Source organism: Sus scrofa, chromosome X (assembly GCF_054392235.1).
Source record: "Sus scrofa isolate SSC_HxYL_T2T_F1_AM1 chromosome X, Sscrofa_HxYL_maternal_Yorkshire_Landrace_v2.0, whole genome shotgun sequence".
Taxonomy (NCBI): Eukaryota; Metazoa; Chordata; class Mammalia; order Artiodactyla; family Suidae; genus Sus; species Sus scrofa.
The window spans coordinates 46,758,960-46,778,873 of record NC_139401.1 but is presented as its reverse complement, the minus strand read 5'-3'; the positions used below and the strand labels follow the sequence as shown (position 1 = coordinate 46,778,873).

The following is a 19,914-nucleotide window of genomic DNA, read 5'->3' as shown; positions in this document are numbered from 1 at the left end:
CTGAGCCACGAAGGGAACTCCCTTACTGAGGGCTCCTGTTCAGAGCTGGCTAGGCATCTGAGCCCAGACGGGCCAAGAAGTTGCCCCACATCTTAAAGCAAGTAAAACCAAAGTGGATGACATTATCATAGGCTGTTTCCATGATGCCACATGCCTATCTCTTTTTTCTTGTAAAAATGCATTATCTGGTCTCAGCTAAAGATGTGGGTCCCCAAGGCAAGGCAGATAGGGAAGCAATGCATGGGTTCAGTTTACACATTTATTATAGAAATCCCCTTCCAGTGTGGGTAGTGTCTTGGGCCCAGATCCATTGGTACAAAAAGAAAAGTTTAACACCAGGTAAAGGGGGTAGGGGAGCCCCCAGCTCCGGAAAGTCACAGACAGGTATCATAGAAAACACAGCTTGTGTGGATTTGTTTAAAAAGTGGTGGATGGAAGGAAAGCCAAGGAAGACGTGACGTAGCTGTGGCCAGACGTCACCTGAGGACTTCACTGGCATCTACCAGATGCCAGGTTCCACCACCGCAGCATCCCAGGACACAACACGCCCAGTGGCTCTGCCCTTTGGACCCTCCCGCAGAGCCTCCTGACTGGGGAAGAGTTGGGGCAGAGGCTGCCACCAAAGGCTGGGCCATTTCACCCTGTGGGCAGAGGCAGCGGGCACAGACAGGCAGACAGGAACCCTGGGGGTGGGGAGGGGAAATGAACCCAAGTCCTCCACCCAGACTTTAGTCCTTCCAGACGTGGGCAGAGAGCCCACGTCCCCAAGGAAAACGGCCCTGGTGGGGGTGGGGGGGGAGCGGGCAGGGAGTTCTGTTCACACTGGAGTCTCCTGGCTGCCCCAAGCTGGGCCCTGAGACCCTCTATGGTCTGTTTTGGGGAAGGGGGGTTCCTGAACGGGACACAGGTTGGGCACAGGGACAGGAAGGGACCCAACCAGGACGAGATCACAGTTTCCCTTTTTATAAAACGGCTAGTGTTGGGGGGAAGACGGTGAATACCTAAATCACGACTGTAAACAGGAATGGAGGAAGGGGCGTGGAGGCCCCATTACATCAGCCGCCCTCTCTTTCCAGCCGGCTCAGGGCCCCCAGTCCCCAGCACAGCGTGAGAGCAGAAGCAGGGTGTCAGACACCTTTGGGGGCCCACGGGGAGCCGGGGGCCTTGGGAGATCAGGTTGGTGCCCCCCGCCCCAGGACCAAGCGCAGCCACACCCCAGGGCTCAGCGAGATCCGCTGGGTGCTCCCCAGACTGGAGTCATGACCGGGCCGATAAGGGGCATATGGGAAGGGGTCAGACCAGTGTCCCCGGGGTCTGGGGGTCGGAACCGGAGGACGGCTCCCCCTCTAGCGTCAGGTCACTTAAACGAGCGCTCAGCTCCGGGGGGTACAGGAAGTCCGCGTAGTATCTTTAGGAGGGGTAGCAGGAATCCGGAGGACAGGGTGGGAAGACAGAGGACAGAGGAAAAGACGGACAAGACACAGAAAGAGAGAGGAAAAGAGGCTCGTTAAAGAGGTGGAGGCAGGCACAGGACAGCATCTTTAAGGCTCGCAAGCATGGGGCACGGTGAAAAGAGAAGAGAAAGGCGAGGGCACGGGACGTCCCTTCCTCCCAGCACCCTGATGCCAAGGCTCACTTGCAGCTGACATGCACTGGTAGTTCAGACCTTCACATTCCCATATTGCCTGGTGAAGAACTGCTGCTACCAAGGCCCAACACACCCCTCGGCCGAGACCCCGCAGACTAATGCAGGTCGGGCAAGGCCCAGTGAGCCCGGGGCGAGGGCCGCGGCCAGTTCTCCCCAGGGCTGTGTCACTCGCTAGCCGGGACAAGCTGCTCCCTAGCCTGGACCCTCTGGCCACCTGCCTCAAGAGACCCCCTACCCATCAGTAAAAGCACCCCCCGTACCTGCCGGAGACAGGGGGCGCCGTGAAACTCCTCGAGTGCGGGAGCGGCGCCTGGCTGGGGGCCCCATACAGCGCCTGGCCCACCTCATAGCAGCGGGCATGGAGGAAGGACGGGTGCTGCGGGACCATGTGGGGGAGCCCAGGCCGGCGCTGGGGCCCCGAGGCCAGTCCCGAGTTCCGGATGTACCAGTCCCGCAGCCCCTCCAGGGCAAGGTTCTTGTGGCCGCTGCGCTCGCCAGCTGGGGGGATGCGGGCAGGTGGGGGCATCCACATCAGAGGGTTGGGATGCACCTCTGGCCCCTCGGTGGCCTCCAGGGGCAGGCCACAGGGCTTGGCGCGGGGGGCACGGCCGTGGGGGTCCTTGCTGCGGAGGAGGGGGCTGCTGCCGTCAGCTGCGTACACAGGCGGTGGGCCGGGGAGCATGGCGAGGAGCCCATCCCGGCGGGAGAGGGGTCCTGGGACATCGGCTGCAGGCAGCAGCTCCCCCCAGCCTGTCCCGCCGCCGCCACCACGGGGCAGACCCCGGTCCAGGGAATAGTCCAACAGGAAGTCCCCACACACGGGTGGGAGCCGGGGAGCCCCACGGGAGGCGGGGGCGGCCGAGCTGGGCCGGGCAGCCCGAGGAGGGTCTGGGGGACCAGCGGTGCGAGAGGAGAAGGCCGGGGTTGGTTGGGGGCGCTCATACAGCACCTCACTGCTCTTGCAGACCGGGGGACCGGCGGCAGGGGGAACCAGAGGCGCAGGAGGGGAGCCAGCTCCCGCACCAGCTGCCCGGTCCACCAGCAGGGCCTCAGAGCTATTGCTGCGGCGGGTTCGAGCTGCGAAGAGGGAGGCGCGGTCGGAGACAGGGTCTGCCCGGGGGAAGCCCATCTGGGAGTCCTGGCTGCCGGACCACTGGCGAGAATGCAGGCCTTCAGGTCTGGGGGCACAAGGGGTGGTGATGGGAGAAGGGTCAGAAATGACAGGCAGATGGGATGAGTGCCCTCCCTACCCCGCCTCTCTCTTTTTTTTAATTAAAAAAATTTTTTTTTTGCTTTTTAGGGCCGCACCTATGGCATATGGAGGTTCCCAGGCGAGGGGTCCAGTTGGAGCTAAGCTGCCAGCCTACGCCACAGCCACAGCAATGCAGGAGCCGAGCCACATCTGTGACCTACACCACAGCTCACAGCAAGGGCAGATCCTTAACCCACTGAGCGAAGCCAAGGATAGAACCCGTGACCTCATAGTTCCTAGTTGGATTCATTTCCGCTGTGCCACGACAGGAACTCCTACTGGCCCCCCACCCCCGAGCCTTCACTTCCACACCCTCAAAAAGGGCCCCAGATGGATTCAAAAGCGTGTGTATAAAGGTGTCAGGTGGGGGCATTTAAAGGGCGGCAGAGGATCTGCCCGGGACTGGGGGGCAGAGGGGCTGAAAATGTATGGGGGTGCTTGGGACTGTTAGCTTGGAGATGAAAGTGTGTGCAGGGCTGGGGCAGGGGGTGCAGGGTTGAGGACTTTTTCTACACATCTGACCCCTCATTCCCTGCTAAGGGGCTTCTCAGGGCTCCCCGCCTCCTCTAGGATGAGGTCCTAAACCTTAGGCCAGAAATTCAAGACCCTTCCTGAATTATCTGTCCCAACATGTGCATGAAGCACCCCCAAACTATCGTCCCAACAGCCACCATTCATAGCATGCAAGCGCCACAAGGATGAGAACTTGGTTTTGTTCACAGCCTGGATAAAGCAGGCACTTTAAGTATGCATTTGTTCGGAGTTCCCGTCATGGCGCAGTGGAAACAAACCCAAGTAGGAACCATGGGGTTGCGGGTTCAATCCCTGGCCTTGCTCAGTGGGTTAACGATCTGGCATTGCCGTGAGCTGTGGTGTAGGTTGCAGACGCGGCTCGGATCCCGCGTTGCTGTGGCTGTGGCGTAGGCCGGTGGCTGCAGCTCCGATTCGACCCCTAGCCTGGGAACCTCCATATGCCGCGGGAGTGGCCCAAGAAATTGCTAAAAAGACCCAAAAAAAAAAAAAAAAAAAGAAAGAAAATGGCAATAATAGCACCTACCTCACAGGGATGTTGCAATAATTAAATGGGTTTGCTAACAAGTAAAGCACTGATTCCTGGAGTTCCCATCATGGCTCAGTGGTTAACGAATCCGACTAGGAACCATAAGGTTTCGGGTTCGACCCCTGGCCTTGCTCGGTGGGTTAAGGATCTGGTATTGCCGTGAGCTATGCTGTGGGTCACAGATGCGGCTCAGATCCCGCGTGGCTGTGGCTCTGGCATAGGCCGGTGGCTACAGCTCCGATTCGACCCCTAGCCTGGGAACCTCCATATGCCATGGGAGCGGCCCTAGAAAAGGCAGAAAAATACAAAAATAAATAAATAAATAAAACACTGATTCCTAGCAGATGGTAGGTACACAGTATGTGTTAACCAGGACTTATTTACCCTACGGCATCTTCCACGGGCAGATATTATTATGCCCACTGTGCAAATGCGGAGACAAAAGATTCAGAGAAGGGAATGACGTGCCCCAAATGCACAGAAAAGCCCATGCGCAAATGCTGGTGCTTGTGCCCCCAATCCCCACCTGCTTCTCCACCAAGACAGCTCCTAGTCACCTGTCAAAGCCCAGCCTTTCTTTTTCTTTTTTTGTCAATTAAAAAAATTATTTGTGGAGTTCCTGTCGAGGCTCAGTGGTTAACGTATCCAACTAGGAACCATGCATGAGGTTGCAGGTTTGATCCCCAGCCTTGCTCAGTGGGTTAAGGATCTGGTGTTGCCGTGAGCTGTGGTGTAGGTTGCAGATGCGGCTCGGATCCGGCGTGGCCGTGGCTCTGGTGTAGGCCAGCGGCTACAGCTCTGATTTGACCCCTAGCCTGGGAACCTCCATATGCCGCAGGTGCGGCCCTAGAAAAGGCAAAAAGACAAAAATAAATAAATAAATAAATAATTTATAATGTGATATTATGGTCTAAGAAATTTTACCTGTACTTCTTTATCATGCAATAGGGTGTATTATGTACAAAAGTTCTGAAACGAAAATAAAATTCTTGCTTTTTCATACACCCCACCTTTTTCATACATCAGAAAGAAAACTGACAGATTCAAAGCCCAGGGTTTCATGTCCCATGCCCTTGCATAAAGCTCCCCCCAGCACCCCCAGTTAGAACTACCAGTTAGTTCCCTCCTCTGATCCTCAAACTCGCCGGCAGAGCCCACTTACTTGCAAAGCTGGGGGCCTGCGCCCCGGGTGAGGACAGGGGTGGCAGGCACACTTCGCCCCTCAAAACTGGAGGCACTCCTGGGCAGCGAGCGTGTAGGGCTAGACAGAGACGAGCGGCCCCAGGTCGGGGTCCAGGTTAGAGGCCGTGCCCTCACCAGCAGGCCGTCCTGCCAGCCCAGGCTCAGACCCCACTCCTGGCTCACCTGGTGGGGCTGGCCACCGAGTTGCGCCGGCTCTTCAGATCCCCATAAAGATCCGACGGCGGTGGTTTCCACGGGGTTCGCCGCTCAGGGCTGCCCCCAGATACTGCCCGCAGCTGGTCCCAGGCCTTGGGTGGCGACGGGCGCTCAGCCAGAGGGAAGCAGCCGCGGGGCTCCTCTGAGTGGAAGGGAGAACTCAATCGGAGGGTGCCCGGGGGTTTGGGCAAAGCGAAGGGCAGGGGCTGGGGAGGGGAGGACGGGCTGAGGAGGAGCTAAGGGATGAGGCGGAAACTGGAGCTGGTGGGGAAAGCGAGGTAAAGCGAAGAAGATGGGGGCGCTCCGGGAAGGGGAGGATGGGGCATGGCTAAGGCGGAGCCAGAGGGAGGGCAGGGGCTAAGCATCAATGGAGGGGTGGATTTGGGGGAGAGGGGTCCTTACCATTATCGTGGCTGGCCCCAGACTCTGAGAGGGAGCTGCTCTCCGAGTGCAGAACTACGTCCTCTGCAGGTGAGAAGGGGAGGCCCGGGCCTGTCAATGCAAGACCTGGGCGCCCTGCCCTACCCTGCGGGACAGTCTCCTCCCCGCCCTGCACACTTCCCAGAAATCCACTTTCCACTAAATCCAAGACCCCAGAGGCTTGGTCCCTCGCCATCCTGATGCCTGTTCCCGATTGCCGATTGCCCGATTGCCGGAGCCTTGCCAGGGAGTCAGTTTACCACAATTCGTCTCACTGGGAGGGTCCCTGAAGTTCGGCCTTCCTCCCACTTTGCCCTGGCCGCTCACCCACTCCACCCCTACCACGTCCCTGAGCTAAGGCCCACCCTCCCACTTTCACCAGTGGGATGACAGGGCCATGCTCACCTTGGCTGAGCTGGGCAAGGCGCGTGCCCAGGCAGACTCCCTGGGCGGTGATAACTGCCCCACTGGAGAGTGGCAGGGGCTGGGGTGGCTGGAGCCCTGGGAGGCCCAGGCGGGCCCGGACGTCCCCAAGCTGCTCCTCTAGCTCATGCAGCCTCCGCAGAGCATCTGCCTGCACCTGGCGCCGGCGCCGGCGCTGCTCAGTGCTCAGCTCGGGGGCCAAGGCCAGGCGGCGGGCAGCGGCGGCAATCTGCTGCTGCACTGACACCTCGCGCTCCAGGGCCTCAAGCGCCAGCTCCTGCGGGGCCCACCCAAGAGGATGGGATGGGACCAAATGTTGCAAATGGCCAAGCACAGGGACCAGGCAGTGACAGAGCAGCCCCCCCCCACAGCGCCAGCCCCCTGAAACGCTGGGGGCGGGGCCTGCCCTTGCTGGGGGCGGCCCATTCCCCCTGGAGGGGGTGGGCAGGGCCAGTGTTGAGTAGGGCTGGGCCTCTCCTTCATCTTCCTGGAGGTGAGTAGGGGCCAGCATCCTCTCTCAGACCTGGAACCCACCTCCCTCAGGCTCCTTCCCTTCTCACCTTACTTAGCCTCTCCTGGACACAAGCAACCCTGTCTCTGCTTCCTCTGGGCTCCTGTCCCACCTCCCCCCCCACTCCCCTCACCCCCCCAACACGTTTTGCTCTGCAGGCCCATCTGCTCACCTCGGCAGGGCACAAGGAGTGCTGTGCTGGGTTGGGGTGCGGCGGCGGGGGGTAGGCTCGGGCTGCAGGAGGCCGCCGGCGGACCAGCTGGGGCCGTTCACCAGGCTCCAATGGGCACTCAGGGGGTAGCTGGCCAGTCAGCTCCTGGGTGGGGGCAGGAGCCAGAGACTACCAAGGGTTAGTTGGGGGGATGTGGCAAAGCAGTGATGACCCCTAAAGCTCCAGAAGTCCTACCAGGCGCCCAGCCCGGCTCAACACCCATGCTGGTTATTTCTCTTTTTCCTCCCAGTTCTCCAGCAGATGGGTGTGTGGCAGAGACACTCAGCAACTCAGTGGCCCAAACCCCTGGGGTGGTGGGCACGGGAGGCAGGGAGACCTGCTTTGGAATCCAGAATGTCTCTGTATAAAGGTGACACCATCTGTATACTGCATATTATATGACACTCCCTTCAGGGCCTGGGCTGCATGCTCTGAATTGCTTTATTATTTCTGGTAAACTGTAGGGACATTCACAGCCAGAGGGGTAAATTAGGAGTTCCCGCTGTGGAGCAACGGGATTGGCGGCATCTTGGGAGCACCAGGACGCAGGTTCGATCCATAGCCCAGCACAGTGGATTAAGGATCCTGCTGTTGCCGTGGCTGCGGCTTAGGCCACGGCAGCTCGGATTTGATCCCTGGCCCAGGAATTCCATATGCCGTCGGGGGTGGCCAAAAAAGGGAGGAAAAAAAAAAAAAAAAAGAAGGGTAAACTGAAACTATAAATCACCCCATGTCAGGAGTTCCCGTCGTGGCGCAGCAGAAACGAATCCGACTGGGAACCATGAGGTTGCAGGTTTGATCCCTGGCCTCGCTCAGTGGGTTAAGGATCCCGCATTGCCATGAGCTGTGGTGTAGGTCGCTGGCACAGCTCGGATCTGGCGTTGCTGTGGCTGTGGTGTAGGCTGGCAGCTACAGCTCCAATTCAACCCCTAGCCTGGGAACCTCCATATGCCGCAGGTGTGGCCCTAAAAAAGAAAAAAAAAAATCACCCCCTGTCAGTTCAGGTCAGGTTTTAGTGCCATGTTTTGGAAATAACTTAGGGGTTTTTTTTGTTTTTGTTTTTAGGTGTTTTTGATTTCAAGTTGTTGACAGGGGATTGGTGGTAAACTATTACCACAGTTTATTATTTTTTTTTTTTGTCTTTTGTCTTTTGTCTCTTGTTGTTGTTGTTGTTGTTGTTGCTATTTCTTGGGCCGCTCCCGCGGCATATGGAGATTCCCAGGCTAGGGGTTGAATCGGAGCTGTAGCCACCGGCCTACACCAGAGCCACAGCAACGCGGGATCCGAGCCGCGTCTGCAACCTACACCACAGCTCACGGCAATGCCGGATCGTTAACCCACTGAGCAAGGGCAGGGACCGAACCCGCAACCTCATGGTTCCTAGTCGGATTCGTTAACCACTGCACCACGACGGGAACTCCACCACAGTTTATTGATTCTAAGACACCTAGGCTGAGTTTTGGGGAACCTGCAGCTCAGCCAAGCGGCTTGCCACCTCTGTCTGCCTACCTGGCCCCGACTCCTTACCCCCTCTCCCCACACCCATAGGGTCAGGCTCTCACCGCCTCCTGGAGACACACTTTCCGTAGCTCCTGAAGTTTCAGGCTCAGGGCCTCCTGCAGGGCCCGCTGCCGGTCAAGCAGCCCCCGCAGACGCTCTGACTTCACTTGGGGCGCGGCCTCTCCAAACAGGGCAGCTGGATACAGAGGGCGCAAAGGTCGGGGTGGGGGGGCAACCAGAGCATCCTGGAGCAGCTGTGGGGCCAGGGACCAACCCTCCCCCAGCGGGCAAGTGGGGACTCAGAGCAGGGGAGGAGGCAGCAGGAGGGGGCACGGACACCGACCTGAGGCATTGAAGGTGGGAGAGCTGATCAGCTGACCTTTGACTTCCATCCTGGTGCCGTCAAGAGGCCGTGGCTGATGGCTGGACAAGGCCTGGCAGTGATGCACAGGAGCCATGAAGGAAGCACATATTGCGTGTGTCCCCAGCCTCCACCCTGACCCAGGGCCTGGCACCCCAGCTGGGAAGAAGGGGTACCCCGAACCCACCCGCCTGCCTGGCCCAGCCTGCCCTCGCAGAATCTGGGTCAATGTCAAGGCCCTGGTACCTTGGTTCCCTTCCCATTGAGTGGGAGAACAGCAAGTGGGGAGCTGGGCGGACTTACAACGCCTCTTCAGAGGCCCATGGGCTGCAGTCAGGAGTCCTGCCTGGGAAGGGAGAATTAATGGTACAGAGTCAAACAACTGTAACAACAGGGGGCCTTTACTGAGCACCTGGGTGCCTGGAACAGTTACCTTCTACGCCACACTGACTCTTCTATGACCTCCCCGGGATGGCAGCTCCGGGACGACTGTCACCCCTATTTTAGAGATGAAGAGAGTAAGACACAGAGAGATGAAATGACCTGTGCACGCCTGAGGATGGACCCCGCCAGTTCAGCACCGTTCCTCATGAGAGGGGCCGAACCCCGCCAGTTTCTCATCAGCTCCCAGCCCATCAGGCCCTCCAGGCCTCTGTGCGGGCTGCGCTGCCGTCCAGAGGGCTCTTTGCGTCTCTCGCCACACCAGCCCCTGGCGCTCTCTTACATTCTGGGGCTTCGATGTCACTTCCAGAGGTGGGCTCCCACATTATGTCCCCTCACAGCTGCTGTCCAACAAGACTGTGCCTCCCTCGTACTTTTATGAGGACAGAAAACCCCTCTGTCCTTTTCTTTTCCCCCCTTTGGCCACGCCCCTGGCATGCAGCAGTTCCCAGGCCAGGGATGGAACCTGTGCCACAGCAGCGACCTGAGCCTCTGCAGTGATAACGCCGGATCCTTAACCTGCTGCGCCGCAAGGGAACTCTGCCTGCCCTTTTTTCATCAGTACCTCTGGCACTCAGAACACTTCTGTGCATACAGCAAGTGCTCAGTGAATGTCTGCTGAGTGAATAAAAGACTGGCTGTGGTCTGTGGGTCTCCACTTGTCCTAACTCCATCCTGTGGCCCTGGTGTGGCAGGGAGAGCGTTCACTTGGCCGTAGGACACCTCCAGCCCCACCCCGCACCCCAGCCAGTCCTGTTCCCAGCATAAGGAAGTCACCCTGCCGGGGCTGGGAGCGGCAAAGTCCACAGTGGCAGATAACAAGCCTCCTGCCTCCTTTTCTGCCCCAAGACGCCAGGACTGACCATGGAGCCTGCCTTGGCTGGCCGCCAGCCCTGCCCTCATCCCTTCCTCTGGAGTTTGCTCCCTCCCTCCTCCCAGAGCCTGCTCAGTCCCCAGCTGGGGAGCCAGGTGACATCACCTCCCACCACCTGGCCTGACCTCGGTGGCAGGAGATTGGGAGGAGATTGGGAGGACCTTGTGAGGCCACAGAGGTCCCATCCCCACCTACCTCGAAATCCCCAGCTTGTCAGGACATGGTGGCCAGGTGGGGAGAAGACCTAGGCAGCCACGAAGGCATGAGTTCAAGCCCCTCCCCCACATAAACACTGGGGGACGGGGCCCAGCTGCTAATAGGGTGCCAGCAGTCCTCCCACCCACCCCATGGGGGTCTGTGCCCCTCCTACAAAGGAGGGGTTCCCTCTTCTCAACATCAGGGGCAGAGTCTCTCCCTCAAGCCTTTTTGCGCGTCAACGTCCACGCAGTAGCGTGTGCTCTGCAGAAGCGCTCACATGCCCCCCGCTCCAAGGTCTGACATCACCTGCCGTGGCAGGGTTTCCATCAGGTCCCAGCTTAGCCTCCTCGGCCCCCGGATTCCTGGGGTTCTTTCTTCCCCAGCCCCTATTTGAGTTTGAGGAACTCTCCCAAGGCTCTCCTATACCTTCCTTCACCCCATCAGGAACCTCGACTCCTCCCCAATGGGCCCATTCACCAGGACCCCACTGGTCCCCCGCCACACTGGGCTGCCTCGAGCCTTCATTCCCTGGGAGCTGGCGGAATCCTGGAAGTCCACACGGGGTCCAGACAGGAACCCCGACTCCACCCTGTCAGCCTGACCTTGGGGACATAGCTAGAGCCTGAGTCATGGGGTCATGGGGCAAGCTAGACACAGGGTCAACGCCCCACACCCCCACACCCGCTCCCAAGCCTCTCCCTCCACTCACCTGCCCTCTGCACATTTGCCTAGAGGCCTGGGGCTGCCCGGGCCCCACCCAAAGATGGTGTGAAGGGGGATCCCAGCAGTCCCCTCCCCAATACACCCCCACACCGGCCCCTGGGTCTCCCCACTGGTGACCCCGTGTCCCCGACCTAGGATGGGCTGTGGCAGGACAGCTGCAGAGGGCACCCCCCCACACACCCAGAGGCGGGCCCAGCAGGTTTTTCAGGTCTGCCCTTCTGACACCACTGCCGAAAAGAAATTCCTGGCTGTAATGACTGTTTACAACCAAGACACCTCACTTGGGTGGCACCCCGACACCTCAGTGGGACCCCCATTTCCACATCCGGCCACCTTCGGAGCAAATACAAACTCCCAATGTCTGGGACTGTTCCCCACATTGCCCTAGAGGCCCCTTCCTTGCCCCTGTTCTAGTGGAACAGACGGGGGCAGGGCGGGGCAGGGGGGCGGCAGGTGCCAGGAAGTGGGAAGTAGTTTCCCAAGAGCCCAGTCTGGCCTTTCCTAGGGGGCTGGGCCGTGGGTTGAAGGAGGGCAGAGGTTACCCCTGCAGGGGAGGAAGGGGGAGAGGAAGTGGGGGGGGGTAGAAGAAGGGGGACACTGGCTCCCATCCTCCCCCATCCCTTTTCCTCGTCCACTTCTGGCCGCAAGGAATTGGCTTCGTGCCGGGAAAGGAGATTGGGCATCCTGGGCTTCGCCCCTCTACTCGGCCCTCCTTCCTCCCTCCTTCCTCGCTGTGCCTCTGGCCCAGACCTGGCTCCCTCCCGCAGTACCCCTCCCCCTGTCCTTCTCCCCCAACTCCTCGCCCCTGGGCCCACCGTTCCCAGGTGCTCACCAAACCAGACTGGTGCTGTGGAGTGGCCTCAGGTACCTTCAAACACCCCAGTTGTCTCGACCAGGCCCTGCTCCAGCTGGTAGTGGCAGTAAGCTAGGGAGCGCCAGTGGCCCAGTGGCGGATGCCTAGGCCGCCTCCCACTAGGCAATGGCCCAGCCTACCTGGCCAGGGACGGACCAGCCCATACCTTTTAACCCTTGCCTGCCTGATACCAGGGCTCGGGCCACCCTGAGGGGCTGTCTTGGGGCAGGTTCCCTCAGCGTGTCCAGCATGGCCAAGAAGAGAGCCTGGACCTTCCCCCCCGCCCCACCTAGCAGAAGGCTGAGGAAGGAGGGCTAAAACGGTCGTGGAAACGGCGGCTGCCTCTGGCGCTGCCCAAGCACCCAGATCAAACCCTCCCCACCCAAGGGTACCACCTGGGAGCTGAGGGATGGGGGTCGGGGGAGTCACTCGGCACAGGGGAGGCCTTGGGCATGCATGGGTGTGTGTCTCTGGGCAGCATTCATCGCAGCCCTGAGCCCCTACCCTTTCCTCCCAGGGCAAGGCAGGAAGGAGGCTAACCGCTGCCCAAGTTGGGACAGATGAGGTCAACTTTGCCAAGGAGAGACTGTGACTCAAGACCCTACCACCTTCGGCAGCTCCAGAAGAAAGCATCCCAGCAAACAGAAGAAACACCCTGGTGGTTTAACCCCTCCTGACCCCTACCAACCTGGCAGGACGGCACAGACCCGGCTCCTCATAGCCAGCTTGTAGAGGTGAAAGCTGGGGCTCGCAGAGGTGCCGAGGAGGCCCAATTCTGATCACAGAGGCATGAGAGCAGGCAGAATCAGAACTCGGGGGGTGGGGGTTAGGCGGGAGGCTGGGTCCTGGGCTGCAGGCTGACAGAGGCAACTCCTGCAAGGGAGGAGGAGTGGGACACGGGGTTCATGCTTCACATCCAGGCGGCGGAGGGGGGGGGGGCCTCTCCCAGCCTTCCCCCCACCTCCCGGCGCACGGGGGGGGGGCAGGTATTTCTGCCCAGGGGTCAAGGCAACAGCGGCCGCTGAGTCTCTCCAATGTACCGCTCCCCCCACAGCACATGGGCTTTGGGCCTGCCCCCAGTGCACACCACACACATCCTGAGCTCCATCTGGGACCATCTGCTCTGTGACCTCAGAGCCCAAGCCCAACCCAGGGCCTGAAAGCAGCCCACGCCGCCCTCCCCGCCGAGATGTGAAAGAGCAGAGTGAGGAAAGCTCCCTCCCCTCTTGGCAGGTGGGCCAAGCCCGGGAACTAGCTCTGAATCAGCAACGCCCCAGTGTACTGTGCTCTAGAAGGCCTCCCGCCACTGGCCCACCTTTCTTCCTAGGTGTGAGATTTCCGGCCTGGGACACAAAGGCCCTTTTCATCTCCCGGCTTCTCCCTCCCTTCACTGCCTGGGGCTGGTGGAGGCGGCAGCCCCAAGGTGGGCAGCTGGGGGCGTGTCCTCTCAGCCCCAGCCTGCTGCCACCTCTTCAGAGACAGCAAGGAGGCTGGGAAGCAAGCGGGATACTTCTAAAATCAGAGCCCAGAGGGACAAGGGTATCCGGCCCTGGCAACGCACACCAAGTTGCAAGGCTTCGGTTTCCTCATCTGTAAACTGGGTAAATGGTGCTAATGAAAGCAACGGATGCCGAAGTGACTTTGGAAGACATTTCAAACGGCAAGGGAACTCATGCCACGTCATTAACGACTGTTAACAATGACAATAATAAACTCCGGCTGAGCTGGGCTGGTGACCAGGTAAGAAGGGAAGAGCAGGTAATTGGGCCTCTCAGGCTAGGCAGACAGGCAGGGCCAGAGTCACCCACACATGCCACTGCCCTGGCCCGCAACTTTGCACAGCCCGGAAGACAACCACCTCTAAGCCTCAGCCCAGCAGGGACCTGAGCCTCCTGTGGCATCATGCAGGGCTAGCAACTGGGGGGGTCTGGGATGGAAGCCAGCTCTGCGACTCACGGGCTGTGTGACTGCTTGGACAGGTCACTCAGCCTCTCTGTGCTTCAATGTCCTCGGCTATAAAATGGAGGTGGAGTTCCCTGGGGGTTCAGTGGATTAAGGACCTCGCAGTGTCACTGCTGTGGCTCTGGTTACTGCTGTGGTGCAGGTTTGAGCCCTGGCCCAGGGAACTTCTGAAGGCTGTGGGTGTGGCCAAATGTGTGGGTGGGTGTGGGTGTGGGTGTGTGTGTGTGTGTATACACACATACGCATACATACAAAATGGGGGTGATGACAGCAGCACATACCTCACAGGGGGACTGTGAGCATGACATGACCTAAGACATTTAAAGCTTGCTTAGGACAGTGCCTGGCCCATGGTTAAGTGCTCAATATGTATTGGCTGTCATACATTATCACAAGTATTCCTCCCAGTCCAAACTCAGGAATCAAATACACACACAAACACGTTTTCAAGACAGAGTTGGTATACCACAGCCTCAAAACCCTTCCTACTTGGGCATGTCCATCGTGGCTCAGTGGAAATGAATCTAACTAGTATCCATGAGGACAAGGGTTTGATCCCTGGCCTCGTTCAGTAGGTTAAGGATCTGGCGCTGCCGGGAGCTGTGGTGCAGGTCGCAGATGCAGCTCACATCCCGCGTGGCTGTGGCTGTGCCTCAGGCAGGCAGCCACAACTCCGATTTGACCCCTAGCCTGGGAACCTCCACTTGCCACGGGTTGGCCCTAAAAAGACAAAAACAAACAATCAAAAAATCCTTCCTATTTGCTGTCCAGATAAAGAACTCTCCCTAAACCAGACATATTTGAAACAGAGCTATTTTCCTTCACTATCTAACCTCTCCCCACTCAGCATCAAAAATGCAGGAGCCACACATATTCAGAAAAATTGTCCAAACTCTCACTACCCAAAAACAGGAACTGAATGGATTTGGATACTTTTTTTTTTTTTATGGCCGCATCCGTGGCACATGGAAGTTCCCCAGCAAGGGACTGAATCCGAGCTGCAGCTGTGGTAATGCCAGATCCTTTAACCTACTGCTCCAGGCTGGGGATCAAACCAGCAGCCTCCACTGCGACCGGAGCCACTGCAATTGGGTTCTTAACCCACTGAGCCACAGCGGGAACTCCTAGATACATTTTTGAGATAGGACTGGCATCCCTCACTCTCTGAGCTTCTCGTCAGGCAAAACACACGAGCCAAATATACCTAAGGAAGTACCCTTGCTATTTCAACTATTGCCACTGGAGCACAGGCAAATGAATAGATTTGAATACATTTTTAAGTTAGAGCCATTATCCCTCATTATCTGAACTCCGTAAGATGCAAAACCAAAATACCTTAGATAACTTAGTATCTCCCACTGCCTGAACCAGTGGAAGGCTCTCCCTCTCAGAACTTGGGTAGCAAATAGACTGGGACAGTGAGGGAGGTTTGCATGGTTATTAATAGGTTGGGATTAATGTTTCGGATAAATGAGACAGCTCTGATCTCTCATTATTCAAACTCTCACTCTTCTCTATGAGAAATACGGGAACAAAATGTAATTGAAAGATATATTACCTCCTCACTATTCAGCGTCTCCCTGTCTGTCCTCAAAGTCAAGGAGATTCAGACAGTGAAAGAACTGTGGATTTTTCTTGTTTGTTATTACTTTCTCTCTCTCTCTTTTTTTTTTGCTTTTTTGTTTTTTAGGGCCACACCCATGGCATACGGAGGTTCCCAGGCTAGGGGTCACATGGGAGCTGTAGCCGCTGGACTATGCCACGGACACAGCAACGTCAGATCCAAGCCATGTCTACGACCTCCACCACAGCTCATGGCAACACCGGATCCTTAACTCACTGAGCAAGATCAGGGATCGAACTTGTGTCCTCATGGATCCTAGTCAGATTCATTTCTGCTGAGCCATGACGGGAACTCCTCTTGTTTGTTATTACTGTCACTATTGGATGGGCCTGATTCTACCCGTGACCGCCTCCCCTCCGCCACCCCAGACCTGCTTGGAGGGGACTGAGCATCAAGATTTGTATTGCTTACTTCTGAGAGAAGGATGATAAGCTCCTACCCCCATCCTACCCCTACCCAGCTGAAGCCTCTGGCCCAGAATGGACTTTTTTCAGGCCAGGAAAGCAGAGCTCATTGCCCCTAAGATCAAGACCAGGAGATGGGGGAAATATGACCCGGGAAGACTCACACATAACCCCCCCCCAAGTCCTCCACCCCTTCATGGGGCAGCCCCCGACCTAGCAAGGAAGGCTGGAAATACGACCTGAACCTCATAGACTCCCAGAGAGTCAGTGAATAATTTAGGGCGTTCTCTCACACTTGGGGAGGGTGGGGGGCTTGGGAACAGCTCCAGGCACTCCTGAGGCGGGAGAAATGCAGGCTCTGCATGAGATCACTGAGTGGGGGGTGGGGGGAATCACATGTGAAAACTCCCTCAGCTGCACAGGGCCCACAAGTCGGACTGCTCTTGCTCATGCTGAGAAGCATTTGGGATGAATTTCAGAGATAATGGCAACAGTAGAACCGTCAAGTTCAAGGGCAGGGTATAATGGGACCCCCATCCTTCTGGGCTTAGAGGAGATGGAAAGTAGGTATTACGAGGGAGGGAGATCTAAACAGTGTGGATGGGACATGAATAAGAGGTAGAACAGGGGCCTGGGGTTTGGACAGGATGAAGGGACAAGACAGGAAGGAGGATAGGTGACAAAATAGAATCAGAGTCATTGCAGGGTGGAGGACAAGAGGCAAGACAGAGCACGAGCCAGGACACTGGCCAGGGGAAGGGATGGAGTGAAGTCAGGATAAGAACCAAGGAACAAGTAGGGGACAGTAGGAGACAAGTCAGAACACATGACAGGGGACAGGCCAAGACAGCAGTCAAAGAAGAGGACAAAGAAAAGGGCAGGTTCAGGAGAGAGATAAGGAACAGGAAAAGATCGGGTCAGAATAAGGATAGGCATTCCCGTTGTGGCACAGGGGAAACGAATCCGACTAGGAACCATGAGGTTGCGGGTTCGATCCCTGGCCTCTCTCAGTGGGTTAAGGATCCGGTGTAGCCGTGAGCTGTGGTGTAGGTCGCAGACGCGTCTGGGATCTGGTGTTGCTGGGGCTGTGGTGTAGGCTGGCAGCTGTAGCTCTGATTCGACCCCTGGCCTGGGAACCTCCATATGCTGTGGGTGCGGCTCTAAAAAGCAAAAAAAAAAAAAAAAAAAAAAGGAATAAGGGCAGCGATGGGCCAAGAGAAGACAAGGGAAAACAGCATAGGTTTGGGGGAAGGGGCACAGCAGGAGACAAGAGGGACGGTCTAAAGGTGGTGAGCCAGGTTGAAGTTCAGGAGTCAGGAGGGAAACCAGGAGGATGGTACAGGGTGGGGAGAAAGTACAGACGTCAGAGACCAGCAGGCATCAGGACAGACCTGGAACAGACTGAAGTTAGGGGGACAGGAAATGATTGGAAGGGGTTCAGGGACTGGACAAGAGTTTAGGGAACAGGTAGGTCAAGCATCAGGACAGAAACTGGGGTGATCCTGACAAGGCAAAATAAGCTTTAGAGATGTGACACGGTCAGGCAAGGATGTGGGGTCAGGTCAAGGATCCTGAGAATAGAACTGGATGGGGTTTGGGATCAAGGCTGGATTTAGGGGGACAAACAGGAATTGAGGCTCACACCAGGCCAGAATATGGTTCGACCGCAGACAGAGGTCCTGCGGCCAGTCTTGGCCAGGGTTCGAGGTTTAAAAAAAAAAAGATGTAGCCAGGTAAGCCACAGGTCGAGAGGCGGACCACGGGGGTCAGAGGTCGGGAGTGCGCGCGCAGGTACGTCCCCAGTCGGTGTTTCCGGGCCTTCACCCCGCCCAGACTCCTCCCTTCCAACCCCAGGCGGGCGTTACTCACCAAGGGTCTTAGCCCCGCGGCGCAGGCGGGGTCGGTGAAGGCCGGGAGGGGTGGTGGGAGCGCCCGTCCCTCGCTGACCCCCAGCTCGTCCCCAGGCTCGTGCCTACTCCCCTTCCGCGCCCTGTCTGTGGGCCGCGTTCAGCCGCGCGACTGTTAGCCCTGTTAGCCGTGGGGGCCAGACGGGGGGCGCGGGAAGGGTGGGAGAGGAGCACCCGCTCGGCTACGGGCGGTGGACCCCGGCCCCCCGCCTTCAATTCGGGTCAGTCAGCTCCGGGCAGCACCGCCACCTCCGCCGCCCAGCGCGAGCCTGAAGGGGCGGGGGGTGGGGGGGAGACGGGGGCGGGGCGCGAGACCACAGCAGCGGCGGAGACCAAGTGCGCAGGCGCCAGTTCGGGTCTTCGATTTTTCCCTGCCCTGGGAGCGCCAGGAGCGAACCAGCTCCGAGCGCGTGCGCACAGGCTTTCTCGAGGGCTGTGGAGCAGTCCCCCTCCCGAAGCCACGCCCCCCCGGTGATCAGATTAGCGCCCCTCACCCCGAGACACCCTGCAGGGAACACCCAAGCAGGATCTCAAACTGCCTTCTGTCGGCCGCCGCCACACCTCTAAATTCCCCCGACTACTCTCCGTGTCCCAAATGCACCCCAGACCACATTCCATCATCTCCCAAATTGTATCCCCAAACTATTGTCCATTGATCCCAAGCAGGAGCCCCTCAATCGGCCTTCTTGGACGCTCGAGCTGACACGAATAAGCCATCTTCCGCTACCCCCAAGTTGTTCCCCCAAGCCATCTACAATCAGCCCTGAAACCAGTAACCTCTAAAGAATACTTCCAGGAGTTCCTGCTGTGGCCCAACAGATCAGCAATATCTGCAGCGCCTGGACTCAGATTCAGTCCCTACCCGCCCCCCACAGTAAATTAAAGGATCCAGCATTGCCTCTGCGTGGTGTACATGTATTTGGCTGTGGCCTAGGTCAGCACCTTCGGCTGGGCTCTGATCTCTGGCCTGGGAACTCCATATGCCCAGGGGATGGCCAAGATATTTTATATATATACATATATATATATATGTATATATATATATATATATATATACATATACATATTTTTAGGGCCGCACCTGCGGCTAGGGGTCTAATTGGAGCTGTAGCCACTGGCCTTTGCCACAGCCACAGCAACACCAGATCCGAGCTGCGTCTGCGACCTACACCAGAGCTCACAGCAACACTGGATCCTTAACCCACTGAGAGAGGCCAGGGATTGAACCCGCAACCTCACGGTTCCTAGTCGGATTCATTTCCACTGTGCCATGATGGGAACTCCAAAAAATATTTTTTTAAATCATAAAAAAATAAAGAGAATTCCAAATCACCCTGGATCTACCCCCAATATGCACCCCAAATGCCCTCCATTGTCCCTAAACCACTTTCCATGCACCTTCCAATCCATACTCTATTGGTCCCCAATGGCACTAAAGATCACCCAACAGCACCCAGATTTTCTCGACTACCTTTGGCATGGCCCCTTCCCGCACCTCAAATCAATTCCAGCAGTCATCTGCTCTATCTCCAAACCATGTTCCATGAATCTTCTCCCACCAAACTTTCCACTGACCAATCCCACAGCCTGCAAAAGTACCTTCCAACAGCCCCTATCACAATCCCATATACTCCCAAAACTCAGGGTGAGATCCCCCGAAAGCATTTCAAACTACCCTCCAACACCTTCTCCATCTCTAAACTACCTTCCACTGATCCAAACTCCAACCCCAAAGCACTCTCCAACAGTCCTCAACAGCACCTCCAAATAACCACTAACTTTCTTTCTGTAGTTACCCTACTGAGCCGCCAGATCATACTCCACTGGCCCCAAATGTGTCCCTCAACCCCTCCAATGACTCTTACCTACACTCCAAATCATTCTTCGGTGACTCTATTTTTTTTTTACTCCAATTTTTTTTTCTTTTTAGGGCTACACCTGCGGTATATGGTGGTTCCCAGGCTGAGGGTCGAATTGGATCTGCAGCTGCCAGCCTGCACTACAGCCACAGCAACACAAGATCATTAACCCACTGAGTGAGGCCAGGGATTGAGCCTGCATCCTCATGGATACTAGTCAGGTTCTAAACCAGCTGAGCCACAATGGAACTCCTTCGGTGACTAATATATTACAAAGCATCCTCC

At 57.3% G+C, this 19,914-nt stretch overlaps 1 protein-coding gene across 10 annotated transcripts; it reads right to left on the bottom strand.

The window, feature by feature from the left end:
- Positions 1-241: 241 nt before the first annotated feature.
- On the bottom strand, positions 242-18,110 carry CCDC120 (coiled-coil domain containing 120). 10 transcript variants are annotated; one of them, XM_085007879.1, is made up of 14 exons: positions 17,733-18,110; positions 12,562-12,746; positions 9,218-9,282; positions 9,031-9,130; positions 8,767-8,857; positions 8,486-8,619; positions 6,885-7,028; positions 6,184-6,478; positions 5,761-5,823; positions 5,326-5,500; positions 5,123-5,221; positions 4,885-4,929; positions 1,909-2,826; positions 242-1,408 (listed from the first exon to the last, which is right to left on the bottom strand). In XM_085007879.1, the coding sequence occupies exons 5-14, from the start codon at positions 8,813-8,815 to the stop codon at positions 1,294-1,296; spliced, it is 2,037 nt and encodes a 678-aa protein (XP_084864005.1). In that variant the 5' UTR covers positions 8,816-8,857; positions 9,031-9,130; positions 9,218-9,282; positions 12,562-12,746; positions 17,733-18,110; the 3' UTR covers positions 242-1,293. The 10 variants fall into 10 exon arrangements, with proteins under 10 accessions (XP_084864005.1, XP_084864008.1, XP_084864011.1 ...); XM_085007882.1 differs by having other exon boundaries at positions 9,088-9,130; XM_085007885.1 differs by lacking the exon at positions 4,885-4,929.
- Positions 18,111-19,914: the final 1,804 nt, after the last annotated feature.

What these genes read in the sequence shown, in the direction of transcription:
- CCDC120 (XM_085007879.1), bottom strand. Translation starts at nt 8,815, where the DNA reads ATGGAAGTCAAAGGTCAGCTGATCAGCTCTCCCACCTTCAATGCCTCA. An exon ending in AAGTGTGTCTCCAGGAGGCG is followed by an intron (nt 7,029 to 8,485) that starts GTGAGAGCCTGA and finishes GCCCCCACCCAG; the next exon opens with GAGCTGACTGGCCAGCTACC. An exon ending in GCGCCCCCTGTCTCCGGCAG is followed by an intron (nt 1,409 to 1,908) that starts GTACGGGGGGTG and finishes CCCCTCCTAAAG; the next exon opens with ATACTACGCGGACTTCCTGT.